The sequence below is a fragment of the Dromiciops gliroides genome, chromosome X, assembly GCF_019393635.1.
Source record: "Dromiciops gliroides isolate mDroGli1 chromosome X, mDroGli1.pri, whole genome shotgun sequence".
Taxonomy (NCBI): domain Eukaryota; kingdom Metazoa; phylum Chordata; class Mammalia; order Microbiotheria; family Microbiotheriidae; genus Dromiciops; species Dromiciops gliroides.
Window position 1 is genome coordinate 4,544,386 of NC_057867.1, and position 17,474 is coordinate 4,561,859.

General features: G+C 52.2%; 1 protein-coding gene across 1 annotated transcript in view; it reads left to right on the top strand.

The window, feature by feature from the left end:
- Positions 1–17,474, top strand: part of DGKK (diacylglycerol kinase kappa) — a 145,034-nt gene that overhangs the window by 109,981 nt on the left and 17,579 nt on the right. The window contains exons 9-15 of the mRNA XM_043974250.1: positions 6,179–6,341; positions 7,484–7,592; positions 8,125–8,264; positions 9,067–9,124; positions 11,116–11,398; positions 13,073–13,172; positions 14,425–14,532. Coding sequence (XP_043830185.1) covers positions 6,179–6,341; positions 7,484–7,592; positions 8,125–8,264; positions 9,067–9,124; positions 11,116–11,398; positions 13,073–13,172; positions 14,425–14,532 — 961 coding nt within the window. The remainder of the gene's footprint in view (positions 1–6,178; positions 6,342–7,483; positions 7,593–8,124; positions 8,265–9,066; positions 9,125–11,115; positions 11,399–13,072; positions 13,173–14,424; positions 14,533–17,474) is intronic.

The following is a 17,474-nucleotide window of genomic DNA, read 5'->3' on the forward strand; positions in this document are numbered from 1 at the left end:
CTCCTGGCGACTGCCCCACCTCTCTGTGCTCTCTGGCTCCATCTGGCCCTGCTGATCTCCATGAGCTTCCTTCTCTGCTCTCTGCTGGTCTTGTTGCTTCTGCCTTCAGCTGCTCCCCCCGTTACTCATTACTGGGGTCGGGCGGGGGGTGGGGAACGCAGTTGACCAGAAGTATCGGTTCAAGGCCTGACTCATTTTGCCATCCCTCTAAGAAGTAGCTATTGTTTATCATGATTATTATTCTTTTAAAGCCATCTGCTTGCCACTGAGTGCTAGGGCCAAGCTAAAGCCAGAATCTCACCCCCTGGTGAATTTCGTTCCCTGTGTGATCAGTTTCACTTTCTTTGGTGAGAAGCAATCCCTGCTCATGTTTCCCCGTCTATTCTGCAATATTCTATTCTACCCAGCTCTGCCACACAGGATTCCCACCAGGGAGAGACTAGCTCATTGACTCGGAAATTACACTGAGGCTCACTGCCCAGTGAGGACCAGAGTGCGTCTGCTCCCCACGATAATGGTCCATGGCAGAGGACAGATGAGGAAGAAAAACAGAGGTGGCCTCTTCCCCTTGTACCAGAGGCCTGAAAGGAGCAAGGACGCTGGTAGCCCCTAAAGCCCAGCATGAGGGCTATTAGCACAGAGAACACGCATATCCACTCTCGCTCACCCCCACATTCACTGGCTGGCAGGCAGGGAGGTCCCCTCACACCTGCTCTAAACCACCTGGAAGTGTCAACATGCAGAGCTGCCTTCACAGATAATCCTCACAGCCCCAGAAACACCCCCGTGGCCCCAAGCACGGAGGCACACATGTACTTATGTACGAACACAGATGCAATGACATGGCTGGAGGCAGAAACGCATTGCCGAGACACTCCTCCTAGGCACAGCCCACACAGACACAGGGTAGCTGGCTCCGCCCCTCTCCTCCAAGGGCCCACTCAGCTGTCCATGGTACTGGAGCCCAAGCCACCTCCTCAGGTGGCTGTCCCAGGCCAGGAATGGGTCCTCCACCCTTCAATCCGGGAAGTGGGCAAGAGAGCTGATAGGACTGGGTGACTGGAAGGGTAGACAGGAGGGGAAATGGGAGTGGCTAAGAGGTGTGCTGGCAGGGGGAGAGGGTGGCAATGGCATGGTGGGGGAGTGGCTAACTCAGTAAGTGCAGCCTGTGCCTGAAATTATGAAACTAGCCACCATTTCCATCGACCTCCCCCCAAAAGGAGTTTTCTTTGTCTTCTCACATTGATGAGCCCTAGGAGCCAAGATCTGGGTTCACCTGCTTTGCCCCTTTGCCTACTTCTGCCAACCCCAAGACCATGAGGCCCAGCTTCTGCCTCACCCCCAGAGGGCTCTGGTTTGAGCCTTTCCTGATAAACATGAAGACACAGTTACTTACATCCTGGAAATTTTGTAGCTGCTCAAAGATCCCCTTCACCGGTTGGACCCTAAGTTCTGGGGGCCTAGAAAACCTTCACAACCCAAAGGAGCCACTAGCAAATGATAGGGTTTCAAGCCCTATAGAGGTGGGGTGAGGGAACCTGGTTCTGAAGAAAGGGTCCTTGCATCCCTCCAAAGCCCTGCAGGGCTGGCTGCCAACAGCTTTCCCAGCTCTTCCAGAACAGTTGTTATCCAAGGAAGCCCTGGCAGACCTATCGCCATGCTACTTTGTGCTAGCTGCTTTTCTCTACCTTTCTCCTGGTCTGGTTTTTGCTTGTTAGGGCCCAGAGGCATCAAGCCCTTTATTGAATCTCTCACCATTTGCCACAGTAAAGCGGACTGCTTCTGGCCAGGCCAGGCCAGGCTCATTGTAGCTGCCCAGTTGCCCTCAGAGTTACCTTGTGACCTCTGTTGCAGCCGTTCTGGCCGCTGATCCCTTTGAGCCTCTGGGCCCCTCTGTCCTGTCCCTATAAAAGCACATCTGAAGCCTTTCGCCCAATTTTCTCCTCCAGTTTCCCTTCTCTCCCCCCCCCCCCCGTCTGCACTCCAGGAGGTAGAGTTGGCACCTGCATGACACAGAGACAGGGAGCTAGGAAGAGTCTAGTTTGGCAGGTGTGTGAGGATATAGAAGAGGGGGAGGGAAGGAAGGGAAATACAGTAATGGTCCATGGCAGAGGACAAAGGGGGAGAGACAGTCAAGAAGCATTTATCAAGAACTTACTTTATGCCAGGCACTGGGCTAAGTTCTGGGACACAAAGCAAGGCAAATGCCAGTCCCTGCCCTCGAGGATCTCCCAGACTAACAAACAGTATGTGATAGGAGAAGGCATGAGACTGAGGAGCTGGCAAAGGCTTCCCGTAGAAAGCGAGATCTTAGCTGGGGTGTGAAGCCAGTGGGCAGAGACAAGGAAGAGCATTCCAGGCACAGAGGACAGCCGGCAAGAATAAGTGCCTAGAATGGAGAGTACCTGGAGTGGGGTAAGATGTAAAAAGACTGGGGTGGGGGGTCCTAGGTTCTAAAGGTCTTTGAATGCCAAACAGATTTTGTATTTGATCTTGAAGATACTAGGGAGCCACAGGAGTTTACTGAGTAGAAGATGATATGGTCAGACATGTGCTTTAGGGAAATCACTTTAATGGCTGAATGGAGGGTGAATTGTAGTGGGGAGAGGACAGGCAGAAACCCCCTCCTCTTCAGCTATTAGCTATAGTCTAGGCATGAGGGTCTGCACCAGGAGGGTGGCTATGTCAGAAGAGAGGAGGGGGCATATGAGAGATATTGCAAGAGTGAAATCAATAGGCTTTGGCAACAGATTGGATATGTTGGGTGAGAGATGGGAGCCGAGGATGATACCTAGGTTATGGGGCTGGGGGACTTGGGAGGATGATGGTGCTTTAATTTGGAAGGGGGAGAGTTTGGGGGAAGAGATAGCGAGTTCTGTTTTGGACATGTTGAGTTGAAGAAGTCTACTGGACTTCTAGTTTGAAAGATTAGGACAGGATAGGGCGATTTGAGAATGTTTAGCATAGAAAGTCATTCAATCCATGGGAGCTGAAGAGATCACCCAGTGAGGTAGAATAGAGGGAGAAGAGAAGGGGGCCCAAGATAGAGACCTGTGGAACACCTGAGGTTAGGGGGTGTGACCTGGATGACAATCCAGCAAAGGGAGCTGAGAGGCAACAGTAGTCTGAGAGAAAGAGAACAAGGAGAGAACGGTGTCCAGAAAGCCCAGAGAGGAGAGAAGATTGAGAATAGGGTGGGCAGTAGCATTGAAGGCTTACAGAAAGGGCAAGAAGGATGAGGACTGAGGAAGGGCTGGTAGATCAGACAATTAAGAGCTCATTGGCAGCTTTGGAGAGAAGGGGTTTGGATGCAATGAGAAGGTGGCTCAGGAGCCAGATTTGGGAGGGTTAAGTTAAGAGGGAGTGAGAGGAGAGAAATTAGAGGCACCTTAAAAGGGCAGCCACAAAGGGCAGTATACTGCAGGGGATGGAAGGAATCAAGTAATGGCTTTTGGTGTGGCTCGGGGGAGACATGGGCGTGTTTGTGGGCAGCAGGAAAGTGCACGGACACAGAAGCACAGCCCCTGCCCTCCCTCTGCTAAGAGTCAGAAAGGTTCTCCTTGTGGTACGTGGAGTTCTGCTTCCCTAATGCTCACCCATTGCTCCGGCTTCTGCCCAGGGAGGCCAAGCAGAGCAAAGGCTCCTCCTTCCCCTTCCCCCAAGTCTTCTCTTCTCCAGGCTAAGTATTCCTAGTTCCTTCCTGTGTTCCTCATATGATAATAAGACCTGCCTCCCATTAGCGTGCAGCATCCAGGTCTGAGCACGTACACTGGACAGAGTACATAGTTTGATAATCTCGACACAACTATCAATGTAACTAAGATTGCACTGACTTTAAAGCAACTGACTCCTATGGGTTCTGTGGTCCACTAAAACCCTCGGTTCAAAGCCAAACCTTCCCCCCCCCCCCCGACTATCGTTGTGCATTTGATGTTGGTGGGTTTTGGGTTTGATTTTTTTTTTAACCAAAGTACAGGACCTGTTGGCTTCATCTAGGCATTCAAAGCTCTTGAGATCACTTTGGCTCCGGAGTCTCTCACCCAGTATTTTAATTATCTTCCCCAGCCTTGTGTCATCCACAGATTTGATCAGTACATCTTACATGTCGTCTTCTAAATCAATGCTAATTGTGTAGGCTAAGAAGGGAAACACTCCTGATTTAATAACAGCCTAAGCAAAAGAGCAGAGGCAGGAAAGTCCAAGCCTCATTTGGGAGATCAGAAGTTGCTCATTGTCCCTGAAGCACAGAATACATGGGGGAGAGTAGTGTGAGACTGATGCTGGAAAGGTAGGCCGGCCCTACGATGCATGAGACAGTGAAGGTGAGAAGACCTGTTACCAGTGCAGTGAAAATGCATGAAGGCTTTGGGGCAGCAGTGATTGAGGGAGCACATCTTTGAGGGGAAAGGAGGACACCAGGAGAGAGAGGAGACTGAGGCAGGAGTAAAGCCACCTTGTCCTCAGAGACTGAAAGGAAAGAGGAACGAATTCTGGGAGCAGCTTGAATGGATAAGCTCTGTCTCTGACCTTGTTCTCAGCTGAGGAGGAGGTTAAGGGAACAGAGAGAGGGAGGTCAGTGGAGAGAAGGATGAATTGCCAATGAATAAGTAGACCACAGGTGTAAACCAAGTGCCCAACAAGGAGGAGAAAGTCATGAGTACTTGAGGAGGGGGCAGGAGATGGCATGTGAGTGGGACCCTAAAAGAATGGTCAGGATTTTAACATGGAGAAGAGGTAGAAAGGGACATTCTAAGTATAAGGAAAAGCATGGACAAAGGTACAGAGGTCGGAAAGCATGGCACAGAGACAGGGAGCTAGAAATAGTCTAGTTTGGCAGGTGTGTGAACATACAGAAGAGGGGGAGGAAAGGAGGGAGAGAATGACAATGAAGTGGACTTTGCAAGGGCCCTTCCCACTGTAACTCCTGCAGCCCAACTGAGTAATCCACTGAAATTGGCCAGATGGGTGGGCCAAGACACATGGTCTCTGCTTGGGGTGGCACCAGTGGGGATGGCAGTGAGAAATCTTAGAGGGGAACAAGACAATATGTGCAACCCGATTATATAGGAGAGATGGGAGAAAATAGCGACTGTGTCTGAGGCCCTTCCCTGGCCTGACCCTCTCCTTTTGCTCCTCAGCTGTGAGGAGCAAATTCATTTTCAGCTATAGTTGTACTTGGGTTCATCACAATGCTTTCTGTGGTCCAGTACCACAGATCCCAGTTACTGGCTTACTGATTCAAGGCCCATGGTATCCTATGCTAGGCATGTTGGAGATGGGCACAGGAAGCTTGGGGCATCCTCCTTCCCTCAGTTTAGTTATGATTAAGACCTTTCCCTCAGGATGCCCTCTCTCACTCCATGACCAGCCAGCTGTCCCAAGTTCTCGTCATCCATATTTCTTTCACCCATATGCTCTTGAACACCACCCCCCATCATCTGGTGCTTCTGTCCTTCAATTACACCCACTTCCTTTCTAGCCTCTCAAGATTTATGGGGGAGTTAATTCCATTCCCTGCAGCATCAGAGTTATCCCTTGACTGTCTCAAGCAGTCTTGCCCTCCCATGACCATCAGAGGCATTTTCACCCATTTTTCTTGTGGCATTTCAGCCTCCCCCATCCCACCTTTAACCACAGACCTTAGATATTTCCAACCTGGGCACCCTTTGTTCATTGTGGTGGAGCTCTTGCTGGGCTTACCAACTGTTCAGGTAACGGGTGGGGGAGGGAAGGCAGCGGGACAGGGTTCTGGTGTTTGGACTCATTTCTGATATGGCATCCTTCAGGGACCCCTTCCTTCATAACTCCTGGGGCTTCCTCACAAGCATGAGGGGGTCCACCTGCCTGAGACATTGTATCTGACCTCTGCCTCCTCCAAGCAGCAGCACTCAGAGAATGCCTTTGGTGTCAGGGCCAACCAGGATTGGGTTCCTATGCCAACACTTTGCTCCTGTTAGTCCAAGGACTGGCATCAGTCACTCAGGCTAAAGCCCAAGGCATAGCTGTGTCATGGTGGCCTCTGCCACTCAGGAAGGTGGGACTCTGGCCCTTGAGCCTGTCCTGTCCATCCCCGTTCGGTGTTGGGGGGCCCAGTGGAGGTGGATGGCATCTGACGTTCCTCGCTCGCCTCTTACCTGCTCTTGGCGACGCTCTAGATCAGGGATTTTGGTTTTTCCAGGGTTCTGGAAGGCCTCTTGCCCAGGAGCCTGCTCCAGCCCTCTACTTGCTTTTGTCAATTCCAAGAGTGGTGACAATCAAGGTGTTCGTTTCCTCCGGAAATTCAAACAGTTCCTGAACCCAGCACAGGTGTTTGACCTGATGAATGGGGGGCCTCACCTGGGGTAAGTGAGCTTGACCATAGAAGAAAGGCTTCTTCCCACCTGGGGCTTAGGAGAAAACAGGGCTCTTGGCATCATGTAGCTAATAAAGCTAGAAGGGCCCTTCAAGATCATCTAGGCCAATCCCCTCATTTTACAGATTAGGAAACTGGGAAGTGACATGCCCAAGGTCACTCAGCTAGTAAACAGGATTAGTAGAATGTGAGCCCAAGTTTTAGATACTTCGAAGCACCAAGTCTGATGGCTTCACCGGACAAACAGGAAAACTAAGACCCAGAGAAAGGAAGGCATTTGTCCAGGGTCACTCAGAAGCATAATGTGAACCTGGGTCCTTTGGCACCAAGGTCTACAAGCTTCCTACCTAAGAGGCAGGCCCAGGGCCATACTGCTGAAGAGCCTCAGACAAACTTCCAGAGTTCCATCTCCTCTCCCCTTGCCCAGGTCTCTGCCCCCGGCACCCCTGATGGATGCTACAGGGCGCTCTGAGGGGCTTCCCAGTCTAGCCCGGGTTCTGACGTCCCCCGCTGATGGCCCTGGGCCATGCCAAATCTGGGCCCTTTGGCCCCACTTCCTGGGAAAAGAGTGGGGCTGTCACAGTTCACTAGGGAGGATATGTGGGGGCAGTGCTGGACAGAACATGGAAGGTGTGGCCCCTCAGGTACTGAGGCCTGGGAACTAGAAACCAGAGTTGGCCCCCGAGTTCACATAGTACCTACTGCCCCCTCCCCATGCCCATCTGAGTGAGAGTTGTCTTCAGCCTGGCGCTGAAGCAATATGGAGTCGCGGACAGTCAGTCAAGATTTTTCACAGGCTAGAGAGCTGGCTTTTGTGTCACAAAGCCCTGCCTTGGACACTTCTACCTGGCCAAGACACTTGCTGTCTCTGAGCCTCAGCTTCCTCTTCTGGAAAATGAGGAGAAAAATGGCACATCCCTCCTTCCCATCACCAAGCTGGCACTGCTTTTGCTGCCACCTAGGTAGGGCAAGTTGGACCAGGACAGACAAAGCCTCTAGGGAGGAGGGCAACAGCTGAAGGCAGGAGTGGCCAATGCTTTCCAGGAGAGGGGTGCCCACCTCCTGCTCCTCATCTGAGCTTTTCTTCTTGCCCTCTCCCTCTTCCCGCCACCCCCCGCCCCGCTCCCCCAGGCTCCGTCTGTTCCAGAGGTTCTCCACCTTCCGGATCCTGGTGTGTGGTGGAGATGGCAGCGTGGGCTGGGTTCTCTCCGAAATTGACACTCTTGGATTACACAAACAGGTGAGCATGGGTACCGTGCCCACCACACATTTCTGAAAAGGCCTGATTGGTTTGGGTTTAGGAAGGTGAACATTTTCACTTCACTGGCCTCCTACTTTTATCAAATACTAATGCAAGCATGTGCTTCCCCATCTCGGGCCTTCAGCTGCTCCCTTGCCTGCTCAGCCAGCTGTGGGCATGAGAAGGCAAGGAATTGGCAGGAGGGCCAAACAGAGGCCCTCTCACTTCACCCCCAGGAAAGAAGCCCTGGATGGGGGGCGGGGAACTGAGGAATGAAAAGATGGAGAAACTCCAGAGGAAGTAGTCATCAGGACAGTGAACTTGCCCTCCCACCCCAATCACTGGGCAGCCCAGACCTGAGCCAGGCTGTGGTACATGCTCCTGAGATAACCAGACTGTCTGCCTTCCCTCCATCTAGCCACCTACTTCATGTAATGGTACACTGGGTATAGGAGAGGTAGACACAGAAGCAAACAGCCCCTCTCTCAGTGAGCTTCCGTTTGAGACCCTGTTGTTCTCCTTTTTGCTGCAGTGCCAGCTTGGGGTTCTGCCCCTGGGAACTGGCAACGACCTGGCCCGTGTGCTGGGCTGGGGAAGCCTGTGTGATGACGACACTCAGCTCCTACAGATTCTGGAGAAGATGGAGCGGGCCACCACCAAGATGCTGGACAGGTACACGGCAGCGCTGCCCCACTCTCCTTCCCTCCTTAGAGTGTAGGCAGCTGCCCACTCTCCTTCCCATCAGAGGCCATTCTCTAGCAAGCAGGAGGCATATCCCAGCAGGCCCCCTGCCTCCCTAAGAGGCCAGGCTGGGCAGCTACATACTTCCGTGTTCCCTCCAAACTGGACCCAAGTCTCTCCTCTAAACCACATCCCATGGATGTGAGAGATTCCACATCATCTTTGCTCTTGAGTTCCTGGGAGGAGAGAGTAGCCTCACCCTAGTGACCTAGGACCCTGGGGCACAGGGAGCAGTGGTGGGGATGGGAAGAGATGGGGGAGGAGGATGGCTAAAAGAGCCTCCTTGCCTCTGTGAATTCATCACCATTGAAACAGTGGTGGCCCATCTCCTCCAGGAGCAGAGAGAGGTGAGGGTAGCCCCAGCCAGGGCTGAATCCCCTTCCTTCTTGCCCCCACCCCCACCCCTGCCCCACTCCTGCCCTACTCCTGCCCTATTCCTTATACTTCTCCATTACCACCTGTGGAATTAGTGGCCAGGGCCCTGAGATTGGAAGGCTGAAAGATATCTCATGTCCCTCCCAGGCCCACTGAATTGTGGGAGACGGGCTGGGCCACATCCAAAAGACTGCCCAGGTGTGGCCCCACCCCACCCCAGGCAAGCTAACCCATTGACAAAGTAAAGGGCTGTACCCATTTGGCCAGTCTCTTTCCACACTTAGCATGGCTCTCTGGTGGCCCAGGTGGGTCTGGGACACAGCAGTGCCACAAATCCCTATTTCTACCTTCCCTTCAGGTGGAGCGTAATGACTTGGGAGGCCCCCGGAGGAATGCTCACACGTAGGGCTGGACAGGTGAGAGCTCAGTCCTAAGGCCAGAAGGGAAGGTTGGGGGGAAGCACAGCCATGGCTGCTGTCTCCAGGGAGATAGGGGCCTGTGTGGCCATGGCCAGGGGACATGGTGAGACCTCCTGATGCCTCTGTGCTGATCACTGCTGCTGTCCCTCCCTGAGAACACGGGGACCTGGTTGTGGTGCCAAGAGAAAGGTGGGAAAGAAGGGAGGAGGGAGGGGAGAAGGAAAGGAGGGGGGAAGGGGAAGGGAGGGAGGGAAGGAAGGAGTGAAGAATGAAGGGAAGTAGGGGGAAGAGGAGGGAAGGAGGGAGGGAAGGGGGAAGGGAGGGAGAGAGAAAGGAAGGAAGGAGGGAAGGAAGGAGGGAAGGTGAGGACAGAAAAAGGAAGGAAGGGATGGAGAGAAGGAAGGAGAGAAGAGGAAAGAAGGGAGGGAAGGATGGAAGAAGGAAAGGAGGGAAAGGGCTGGTGTCTTGCTGGGTTCCTTGTCCATGCCTAGCTCAGAGATAAATGCTACTTGCCTTTCTAAGACTTGCTGATGACCACAGGCTGAAGGTAGCCCTAGATGGGTAAGAGGAAGCCATAGGGCTCTCTGGTTGATTCTGTTCCCTTGTGGAAGCCTCAGATCCCTGCTGATAAGGCTGGAATGACGTCGCCCCCCGCTGTGCCATCTGTCTCAGCCAGCCAGGTTTCTGGGCAGCACCATCAATGAATTTGTGGTCAGTTGACAGATCCCACAAGAAAACCACAAAGGATTAGCAGGAAGCAGAAGCCATAGCCAAGAGAGGAAGGTCCCTGCCTTGCCTTGCCTCCCCTAGCTGGCTGGCCCTGCTACATGACAGGGTCACTACTGCAGAGCTCCATGGGGGCTGGCCATCCAGGCTCCCCCGTCCCCTGCACAGAGTCAGGGGTACAAGCCTCCTGGCTCCTAGAGATCAGGCTAGGGAGAAGGGAAGCTACTTCTCAGGGGGACACCCTGTCAAGGCTGGGCCACGTCAGACTCAGGATGGCAATTGAAGCTAGCTTGCTGCCAGCACATACCAGAGGACCTGAGTTCAAATCTCACCTCAGACACTTACTAGCTGTGTGACCCAGGGCAAGTCACTTAACCCCAACTGCCTTAAACCTCTGAGACCATCTCCAAGCATCCTAATCTATATTTTGCCACTAGACCCTGATGGCTCTGCAGGAGAGAGTGAGGTTGGTGACCTTGCACAGGCCTCCCTCACTTCAATTCAGTGCAAGTCATGACATCATCCCCATGGTGTGGTCCTTTTTGAGAATGAAGGACAAACACCAACCTACCAACCAACATCCACATACATAGGCGTGTATCTCAGACCCATGTCCATGCATTCAGCTCCACAGCACTCTCCAGTATCTGACATTTGGGTCTACCCTATCCTAGCTAACATCACAGGGTAGTACTGCCTACACGAGGACCTCAGAGACGTGCACAGATGCCACATGCACACGGCCACATAATATGCATGGGTGTATCAGACGCACAGGCCAATGTACAAGTACACCTGTACACATGGCCACACATACAAGCATGCATGCATACATATATTCACTGTAAACTAGTCACATGCACATGGATGTATACCTAAGCTGGGTACACCCATGGAATGGATTCCCTAAGGCAACACACCTCTTGTACATCAGTGCCCTGTACATACTGCATGTCCCCGTCCATGGACACCAGCCATCTAGTCATGCGAACACATACCTGGTGCTTTTCTTCACAGCAATAAAAAAGGGCACCATGCAGCAAAGTGACTGATTTGGCTCCGGCAGCTGCTGCTGCCGCCGCCACCACCACCGCCATCTCTCTCTCTTGGTCTCTCGTCTCTGTGCATCTCCCTTCCTTTCTTTCCTTTTCCCTGGCCCAGACTTTGAACTCTTTCCCGCTGGCTTCCTCCAGGGCTCCTTTTTATCCCCTTGGTATTCCATGGGCTGCTTTCTGATGGGCCCCTGGTCCTGTCTGTTGCAGTGTACCCCAGTGAGCAACAGAACAGATATGCTGATTCGGGAGCTGGAGACGGAGCCCCAGGCCGCTTCAGGTGGTTACACCCCTTTGGCTGCTCCGGCTGCAGAGGAAGAGGATGAGGGCGATGAGGATGACTTTGAAGGGGGAGCTGTGGGCGGTGCCCCTGCAGAGGTGTGCCAGCCCTCCAGCTTGGTGCCCCCGGCCTTCAAATCCAAGGATCAGATGGTGCTGAGAGCTAACAGCCTGAAGAAGGCTTTGAGGCAGATCATTGAGCAGGCGGAACAAGGTAAGGGGTCTAGGCCTGAAGGCCAGATTGGGGGGGCGGGGGGAAGGACAAAAAATTTTCCTGGAAGACCATCTCTCCTGTACCTCACCACTGGGTAAAATCAGTGACCCGGCCTCCAAGAACTGGCCCAGGCCCAAAGAGGCCATAAACATGTCTGGGGCCAGTGCTTCTGTGTCTGAAGAGGAAGGCCTAGCAGACCCTTTGGCACCTCTAGGGAAGCTTAGAGGGCAGAGGAGTTGCTTAATCTATCCACAACCTACCCCACTGTCTCAGGGGTCTGGGTGAGAGCAAGCTCCCTCTACATATCATGTGGCCCTGGTGCTCAGCAGCAGAGAGGATTGTCATGTGGTAGCCAGGCCCTCCTTGTGGCCAGCAGGCAGCCCCTGTAGGCAGCAGTCAGTTGTACAAGGTTAATGCTATGCCCTGTGGCACCAACTCAGGAGGAGGGCGAAGTCAGTGGCAGGAGGCCTGTGGTGCAGAGAAGTAAGCAGGGCACAGAGTAGAGAAAGGGAGAGGTCAGAGCCAGGCATAAACTCAGTGGATTGTTAGTGCTTCAGCACCCCTTGATAGTAGGCACTTAACAAATGCTTGTGAATTCATTGATTCTCACATGGTTTGTGTACAAAGACTAGTTGAAATAATACGTGTGTGAATGAATAAGGAGAGATGAGTAGAGGGCCCAGGACTCACCCAGGAAGCTTTTGGGCCAGCCCCCAACCTTAAACTGGATTAGGTTGTTCCTCAGGGCCCTCCCAACTGTATCTGTGACATCTATGAAAAGCAGATGGAGAGGTGAGGAGGAGACTGGAAGCAGGGGATAGGCCGCCAGGCTGGTAGACAAGAGGGACTAGGCCCAGCTAGCATTGGCAGCCAGGCCTGGAGACCCCCAAACCTGGGGCATTTGGCCTGAATATGACAAGCTCCTCTAGTGTCCTCTCTCCCCTTCTGCATAGCAGTTGATGAACAAAACAAGTTTACCCAAGCATGTCTGAGCCCAGACTTGGCTTCAAGGACAGCAGCTCAGAGGAAATCAGCTAGGAATCTGAAGATCTCAGTGAGGGCCCCTAGCCCTTTTGTCTTCTTTTGCTCAACCTGGGCCCAGGACTCGGGCTTCCAGAGGAGGAAGGTGAAAGCTCATCATTCCCCTCCCCTCTTTTTAGAGACTTCACACTGTAAGATGTAAGATGGCTTGGGGCCATTAGGGAACCCCAGCAGCCATTGGGAAGAGGCCAGATGGGAACCACTTGCCTAATCAGTCTGTTTACTCACATTTGCTTTCTCCATCACTTGACAATTCAGGAACAGAGAGAACTTCCTTGGCTTGGTCCTGGGTGACCCACCTAGGGAGGAGAAGGTACCATTGCAAACACAATTTGCCCAGACTTAACCATTACCAGCTGATGGAGCCTATTCAAACCCCCCTCCCCCAGTGGGAACAGGCTGAAGGGTAGGCATGGGGTGTGCTCTGAGCACTCTACCCATGATGCTCTGGGATTACTGGTCCCTGGGTCCAAAGGTGGTCCAGTGGCAATTGGCAGGGCTGGGTAGGGGAAGCTAAATGAGGATGCAAATGATGAAAGAGACATACAAGTACCTGAGAGGAAAAAGGCATTACCCAAAAGCCCAGTGCAGGATGAGTAGATCTGAACTGAGTGGTGATGTGTCTTTGGCCAGATTCCCGCCGAGACACTGTGTCCTCCACCGCGTCATCTGTCTTTCTGGACCAACCTGATGACTCAAGCTCGAGCAACTTTGCTGAGGAGCCCGTCACCATGTAAGTATGGGTCCTCTAGTGACGCCATGTTCTTCCTGACCATCCCCAGGCAAGAACTCACCTACAGACGAGTGAGGGTAGCTGTCAGCGGCTGGACACACTGCCAGGTGGGAGGTTGGCTGGCAAGGTGCCACAGGCAGGGGCCTCCATACTCCACTATGTCACTCCCCCTTGCCTCCCTTCTGTGCCCATATATATCCAAGGCCAGAGCCATAAGAGAGGCTGCTCCAAGAGATGGGCCAATGAATGGGCTAAGGAGAAAAGCCTTTCCATTTGGCTTTCCATTTTTTAATCGAATGAAGGCACTGCTCTCAGCACATGCTGACAGTAGGAGTTGTAGGTAGAAAGGGATCTTAGAGTTCTTTGAGGCTGACTCCCTCACTTTACAGATGGGAAAACTGAGGCCCCTAGAGGTGAAGCGACTTGTCACAGGCCACACAAGCATCCAGTAGCAGAGCCAGAATTCAAACTCAGGCCATAGTGTGGGTGGGCTCACATGCATATTGTATAGTACAAAGCTGGGGCCCCAAAGAGCTGTCTACTTTACAGCCCTCTTCAGGGCTCCTCCTCCTCCCCAGAATTGTCTCTAGATAGGGGTTTGAAAATGTCACTGCTTCTTCATGGGGTCCAGAAGAAAGTCTGCCCAATGAGCCCCTCTCTCTATGACCTTGCCATCTGAGAAGAGAAATCATTCTAGTCTAGAATCCACAGGGAGGATCACACCAGCCACTCACACTCGACGGTCTTAGAGGGCGAACGAATTTTAGAGCTAGAAGGGACCTGAAATGTCCCCTTATAAACCAAGAAGGAGAAGACATTTACCCAGAGTCCCACAGGTAACAAGTGGTGGGGCCAGGACTGGGGCCCAGGGCTCAAGACTCCAAAGCCACCTGTCTCTCCCTCTCCCAGATAACAAGCACACTGCCTCTCTTTAAGGTGATCAGGGCATCTTTTTAGTAGGCATTCCACTTGGGACTTCAGCCTTAGGGTAGGGCTACTCCATGGACCTGTGCACTCCCTCTGACAACTCATCCAAGACTTGTTCTGATCTCATCTTGATGGTGGTGGTTGAGCCATTCATTCTCCATACCTGAATGCATCCCTAGGGACTGCACATGTGGCCTGACCCTGGCAGGTCCCTGGGGGAATGCTGGCTGTCATGGTGGGTGATGGTGGCAATAGCTCCCACTCAATACTCCCCATGCCCAGTTCAAAAACTAATCTCTGTATTCTTCTCATCTGTTGATTTTAGTCAATTCTCTGAAAAGTGCGTCATGAACAACTATTTTGGTATTGGCCTGGATGCGAAGATTTCTCTGGAGTTCAACAACAAAAGGGATGAACACCCCAAGAAGTGCAGGTATGAAAAAGAGAGGCACCCCCATGCCCTCACACATCTGTCCACACTCCCTTGTTTAGCATCTTTCCCAGATGGAAACAAAAACTACACACGTGCGCGCGCACACACACACTCCCTCACATACCCCCCCCACGCCCCCACATGCATGAGTCCCATTGTGGGACAGTTCTGATTGTTCAGAAATGTTTCCTCACCCCCAAGCCTCCATATGCTTTCCTGAATCTTCTCTCTGTTGCTCTCTGGGCCCAAGCAGAATGAGGTTAATGCCCCTTCCAATACTGAAGAATATTACTCTTCCAACAGCCAATCTTGTGGACGTCTGCACTCTGAGATCTGGGTTTTGGGGCATGATTTTTGGTCTTGGGCATCTGCCCTTGAACCCTTCATTGTTCTGACTTATCTTGCCTCTTCCTTTCCCAGAGGACAGCTCAATATATAGCTGGAGCTTGGGTGTCCAGAGTTAGGTCAAAGACAAGTAGTCAGGCAGTGCCCCAAAATAAGGAGGGTCATTTCCCCAAGGCCAAGTAGGGAGCAGAGCTGGGGGAGACAGCAATGTTTCTGCGATACAGTCGCTGAGAGGGCTGCTTCTGTTCCAATCACATACTCACTGACCTTTGGGGGATTCCTGGGTCCACATTCCAGGGACTAGTCAGATTAAACAAAAAGCCCAATTCCACACTGGCTCTGGGGATGGGTCTTACCTGGCCTACATCTGAGCACAAGCTAGGATCACGATGGCTGCCAGCAGCAGAGGCCCCAAATGTGGCTCCATTTGGAATTTGGGTCCCAGTCTCCACCATCTACAAACCCAAGGTATCCAAGCTTGTTTCCCCATTCTTGCCCACTGTGTATCTGCTTGGGCCTTTCTTGTTCATTTCACCATATGATCAAATCCTGAAACATTAGGACCAGAAAGAAACTGGATTGTATCTGGCTAAACATGTCTTGATTCTGCAGTAACTCCCCCAAATCTTTCAGTTATCTTGGCAAGTTCAGCATAGAGATTGAAAAATGGCAACGGCATTCATTCATTCACCAGGAATGAGCCTAGGGGGGATTTGCCACATCCCTGTAACATGCTGAAGCCTCCCCCCCCCCCTTCTCTGGGGTCTGGCAGCTAAAAGGAAACTCAGCTGATACCATTAAGAGAGGTACCTTGAGGCTGGACCTGATCACAGCTTTCCTTATCACTTGCTTCTCTGGCCCCAACTCCCAAAGATGCCACCCCAAACCAATATGGGCACCTACGAGCATCTCCTGTTCCCCACGCTCTTTCTCATGACTGGCAGCCAGGCCAATCCAAATACACCAACCCCACCTTAGGCATTTTTAGCCATCCTCAATCCTCTGGCAGGAGAGAGAAGTGTGCCAGCCTCATCTGTCTGGGGCCCATTCCGCTGGACACAGGCATGTTCCAAGTGACTCTTCCCTTGTTGCCCTTTCTCCTCACAGTACCAACAGTTGGGAGTCATGTTGCTTAAGTGACTCCATGGAGATCTGATTTTTGACAATGAGTCTCCTTCCCTGCTATCTGGCAGAACACAGCAAAGAGAATAGGTGCTGCCACCTCTTTCCCCCCTGAAACCCAAAGTGGGGAACGTTAGTCTGTGGCAGCAGCAGCTGATGGAAGGACTTAAGTGGAATGGCCCCTGGTCCAGGACTCAGTCACTCTTTTTGCCACATGCCACCTGGCCCTTCCGGTCACTGCAGAGATCCTGCATGGTGGATCTAATCTTGCTGGCTGCACTTGGCATGGCACGTGCTGGGCTGTGCCCCCTTGGTGAACCTTCCCTCACTTAGGCTTTACAAAGAGAGGAGCCTCTGCTTTCAGGGAACATAATTGGCTTTTTCGAAAGGCCTACACAAGCTGTGCCCACTTTTCCCCTTAGGGAAGCTTTCCTGTGCCTCACCTGGCAAGATGGTGAGTGCCCTGAAGAGAAACGGGAATCCTGAAGGGACATGTGACCAACAGCCTTTTGTCCTATTCAACTCCTCTGTTGCCTGCCACTTCTGTCCAGAAGCCTTCATCTCTCCCCATCCGCTCCAGAAGGATTCACTTGTCAACTACCTGAGTAGTTTCTGGCCTCTGTGGCAGTGCCCATGGAGCACAAGTTCTTAGTTCTCAGATCACAGATTTAGGTGGTGACAGGGGTGGCCTATTGGGCCTAGAAGAGCCCAGGTCCTCCCAGATCACCTGCAGTGAAACTCTAAAAACGTGTCAGAAGGAAGAACAAAAAGCCAAGAGAAGGAGCCAGAAACTCCCCCACCCCAACCAGAGAGGTACAGAAACCCAGAAGAGTTAACCCAGAAGAAGAGAAGTCCAAGTGGAATCTCAGAGAAAAGAGAGTCCTGACCATAAGAAGAAAGGAACCAAAATGCCAGATGGGGCAATACCTAGGGAGGAAAAACAGCTGGGAAATCTCCCTCAAGGACTGAACTTCCTGAAAATTAGAACAGGCCAGAGAGGAAACAGTGACTCCATGAAATAAGAAATATTAAACAAAATCCGAAGACCGAAGACAAGCCAACAAAGATGTAAGGCATCAGAAGCAACAGGCCAGAAAACAGGCCAAGAACCCTCTCTTTTTACAGATAAGGAACTGAGGCTCCAAAGGGACGTGACTTGTCTGAGTTTAAGTGATTCAAATATGGGCCCTGACTCCATATCTACAATGCACTTGTCCAAGGTCATGCACGTTACCCACAGGTCCTGCAGAGGCAGGATACTCTTCTCTCTCTGCTGCCTCATGCCCATTCTCTTGACCCTCTTAGCCCACTCTTGCCCCTGGCTCGCTGATGATGATTGTAGACCTGATTTCTCTGCTCTCTCCAGGAATTTAGGCCTCTGAAGACCCCTCCAGTCTCTGTCTGAGTCACTTCCCCTTGAGTTGATAGGCCCCTGATCTGAGCATTAGCACCAGACAATTCGCAACAAAAAGGAG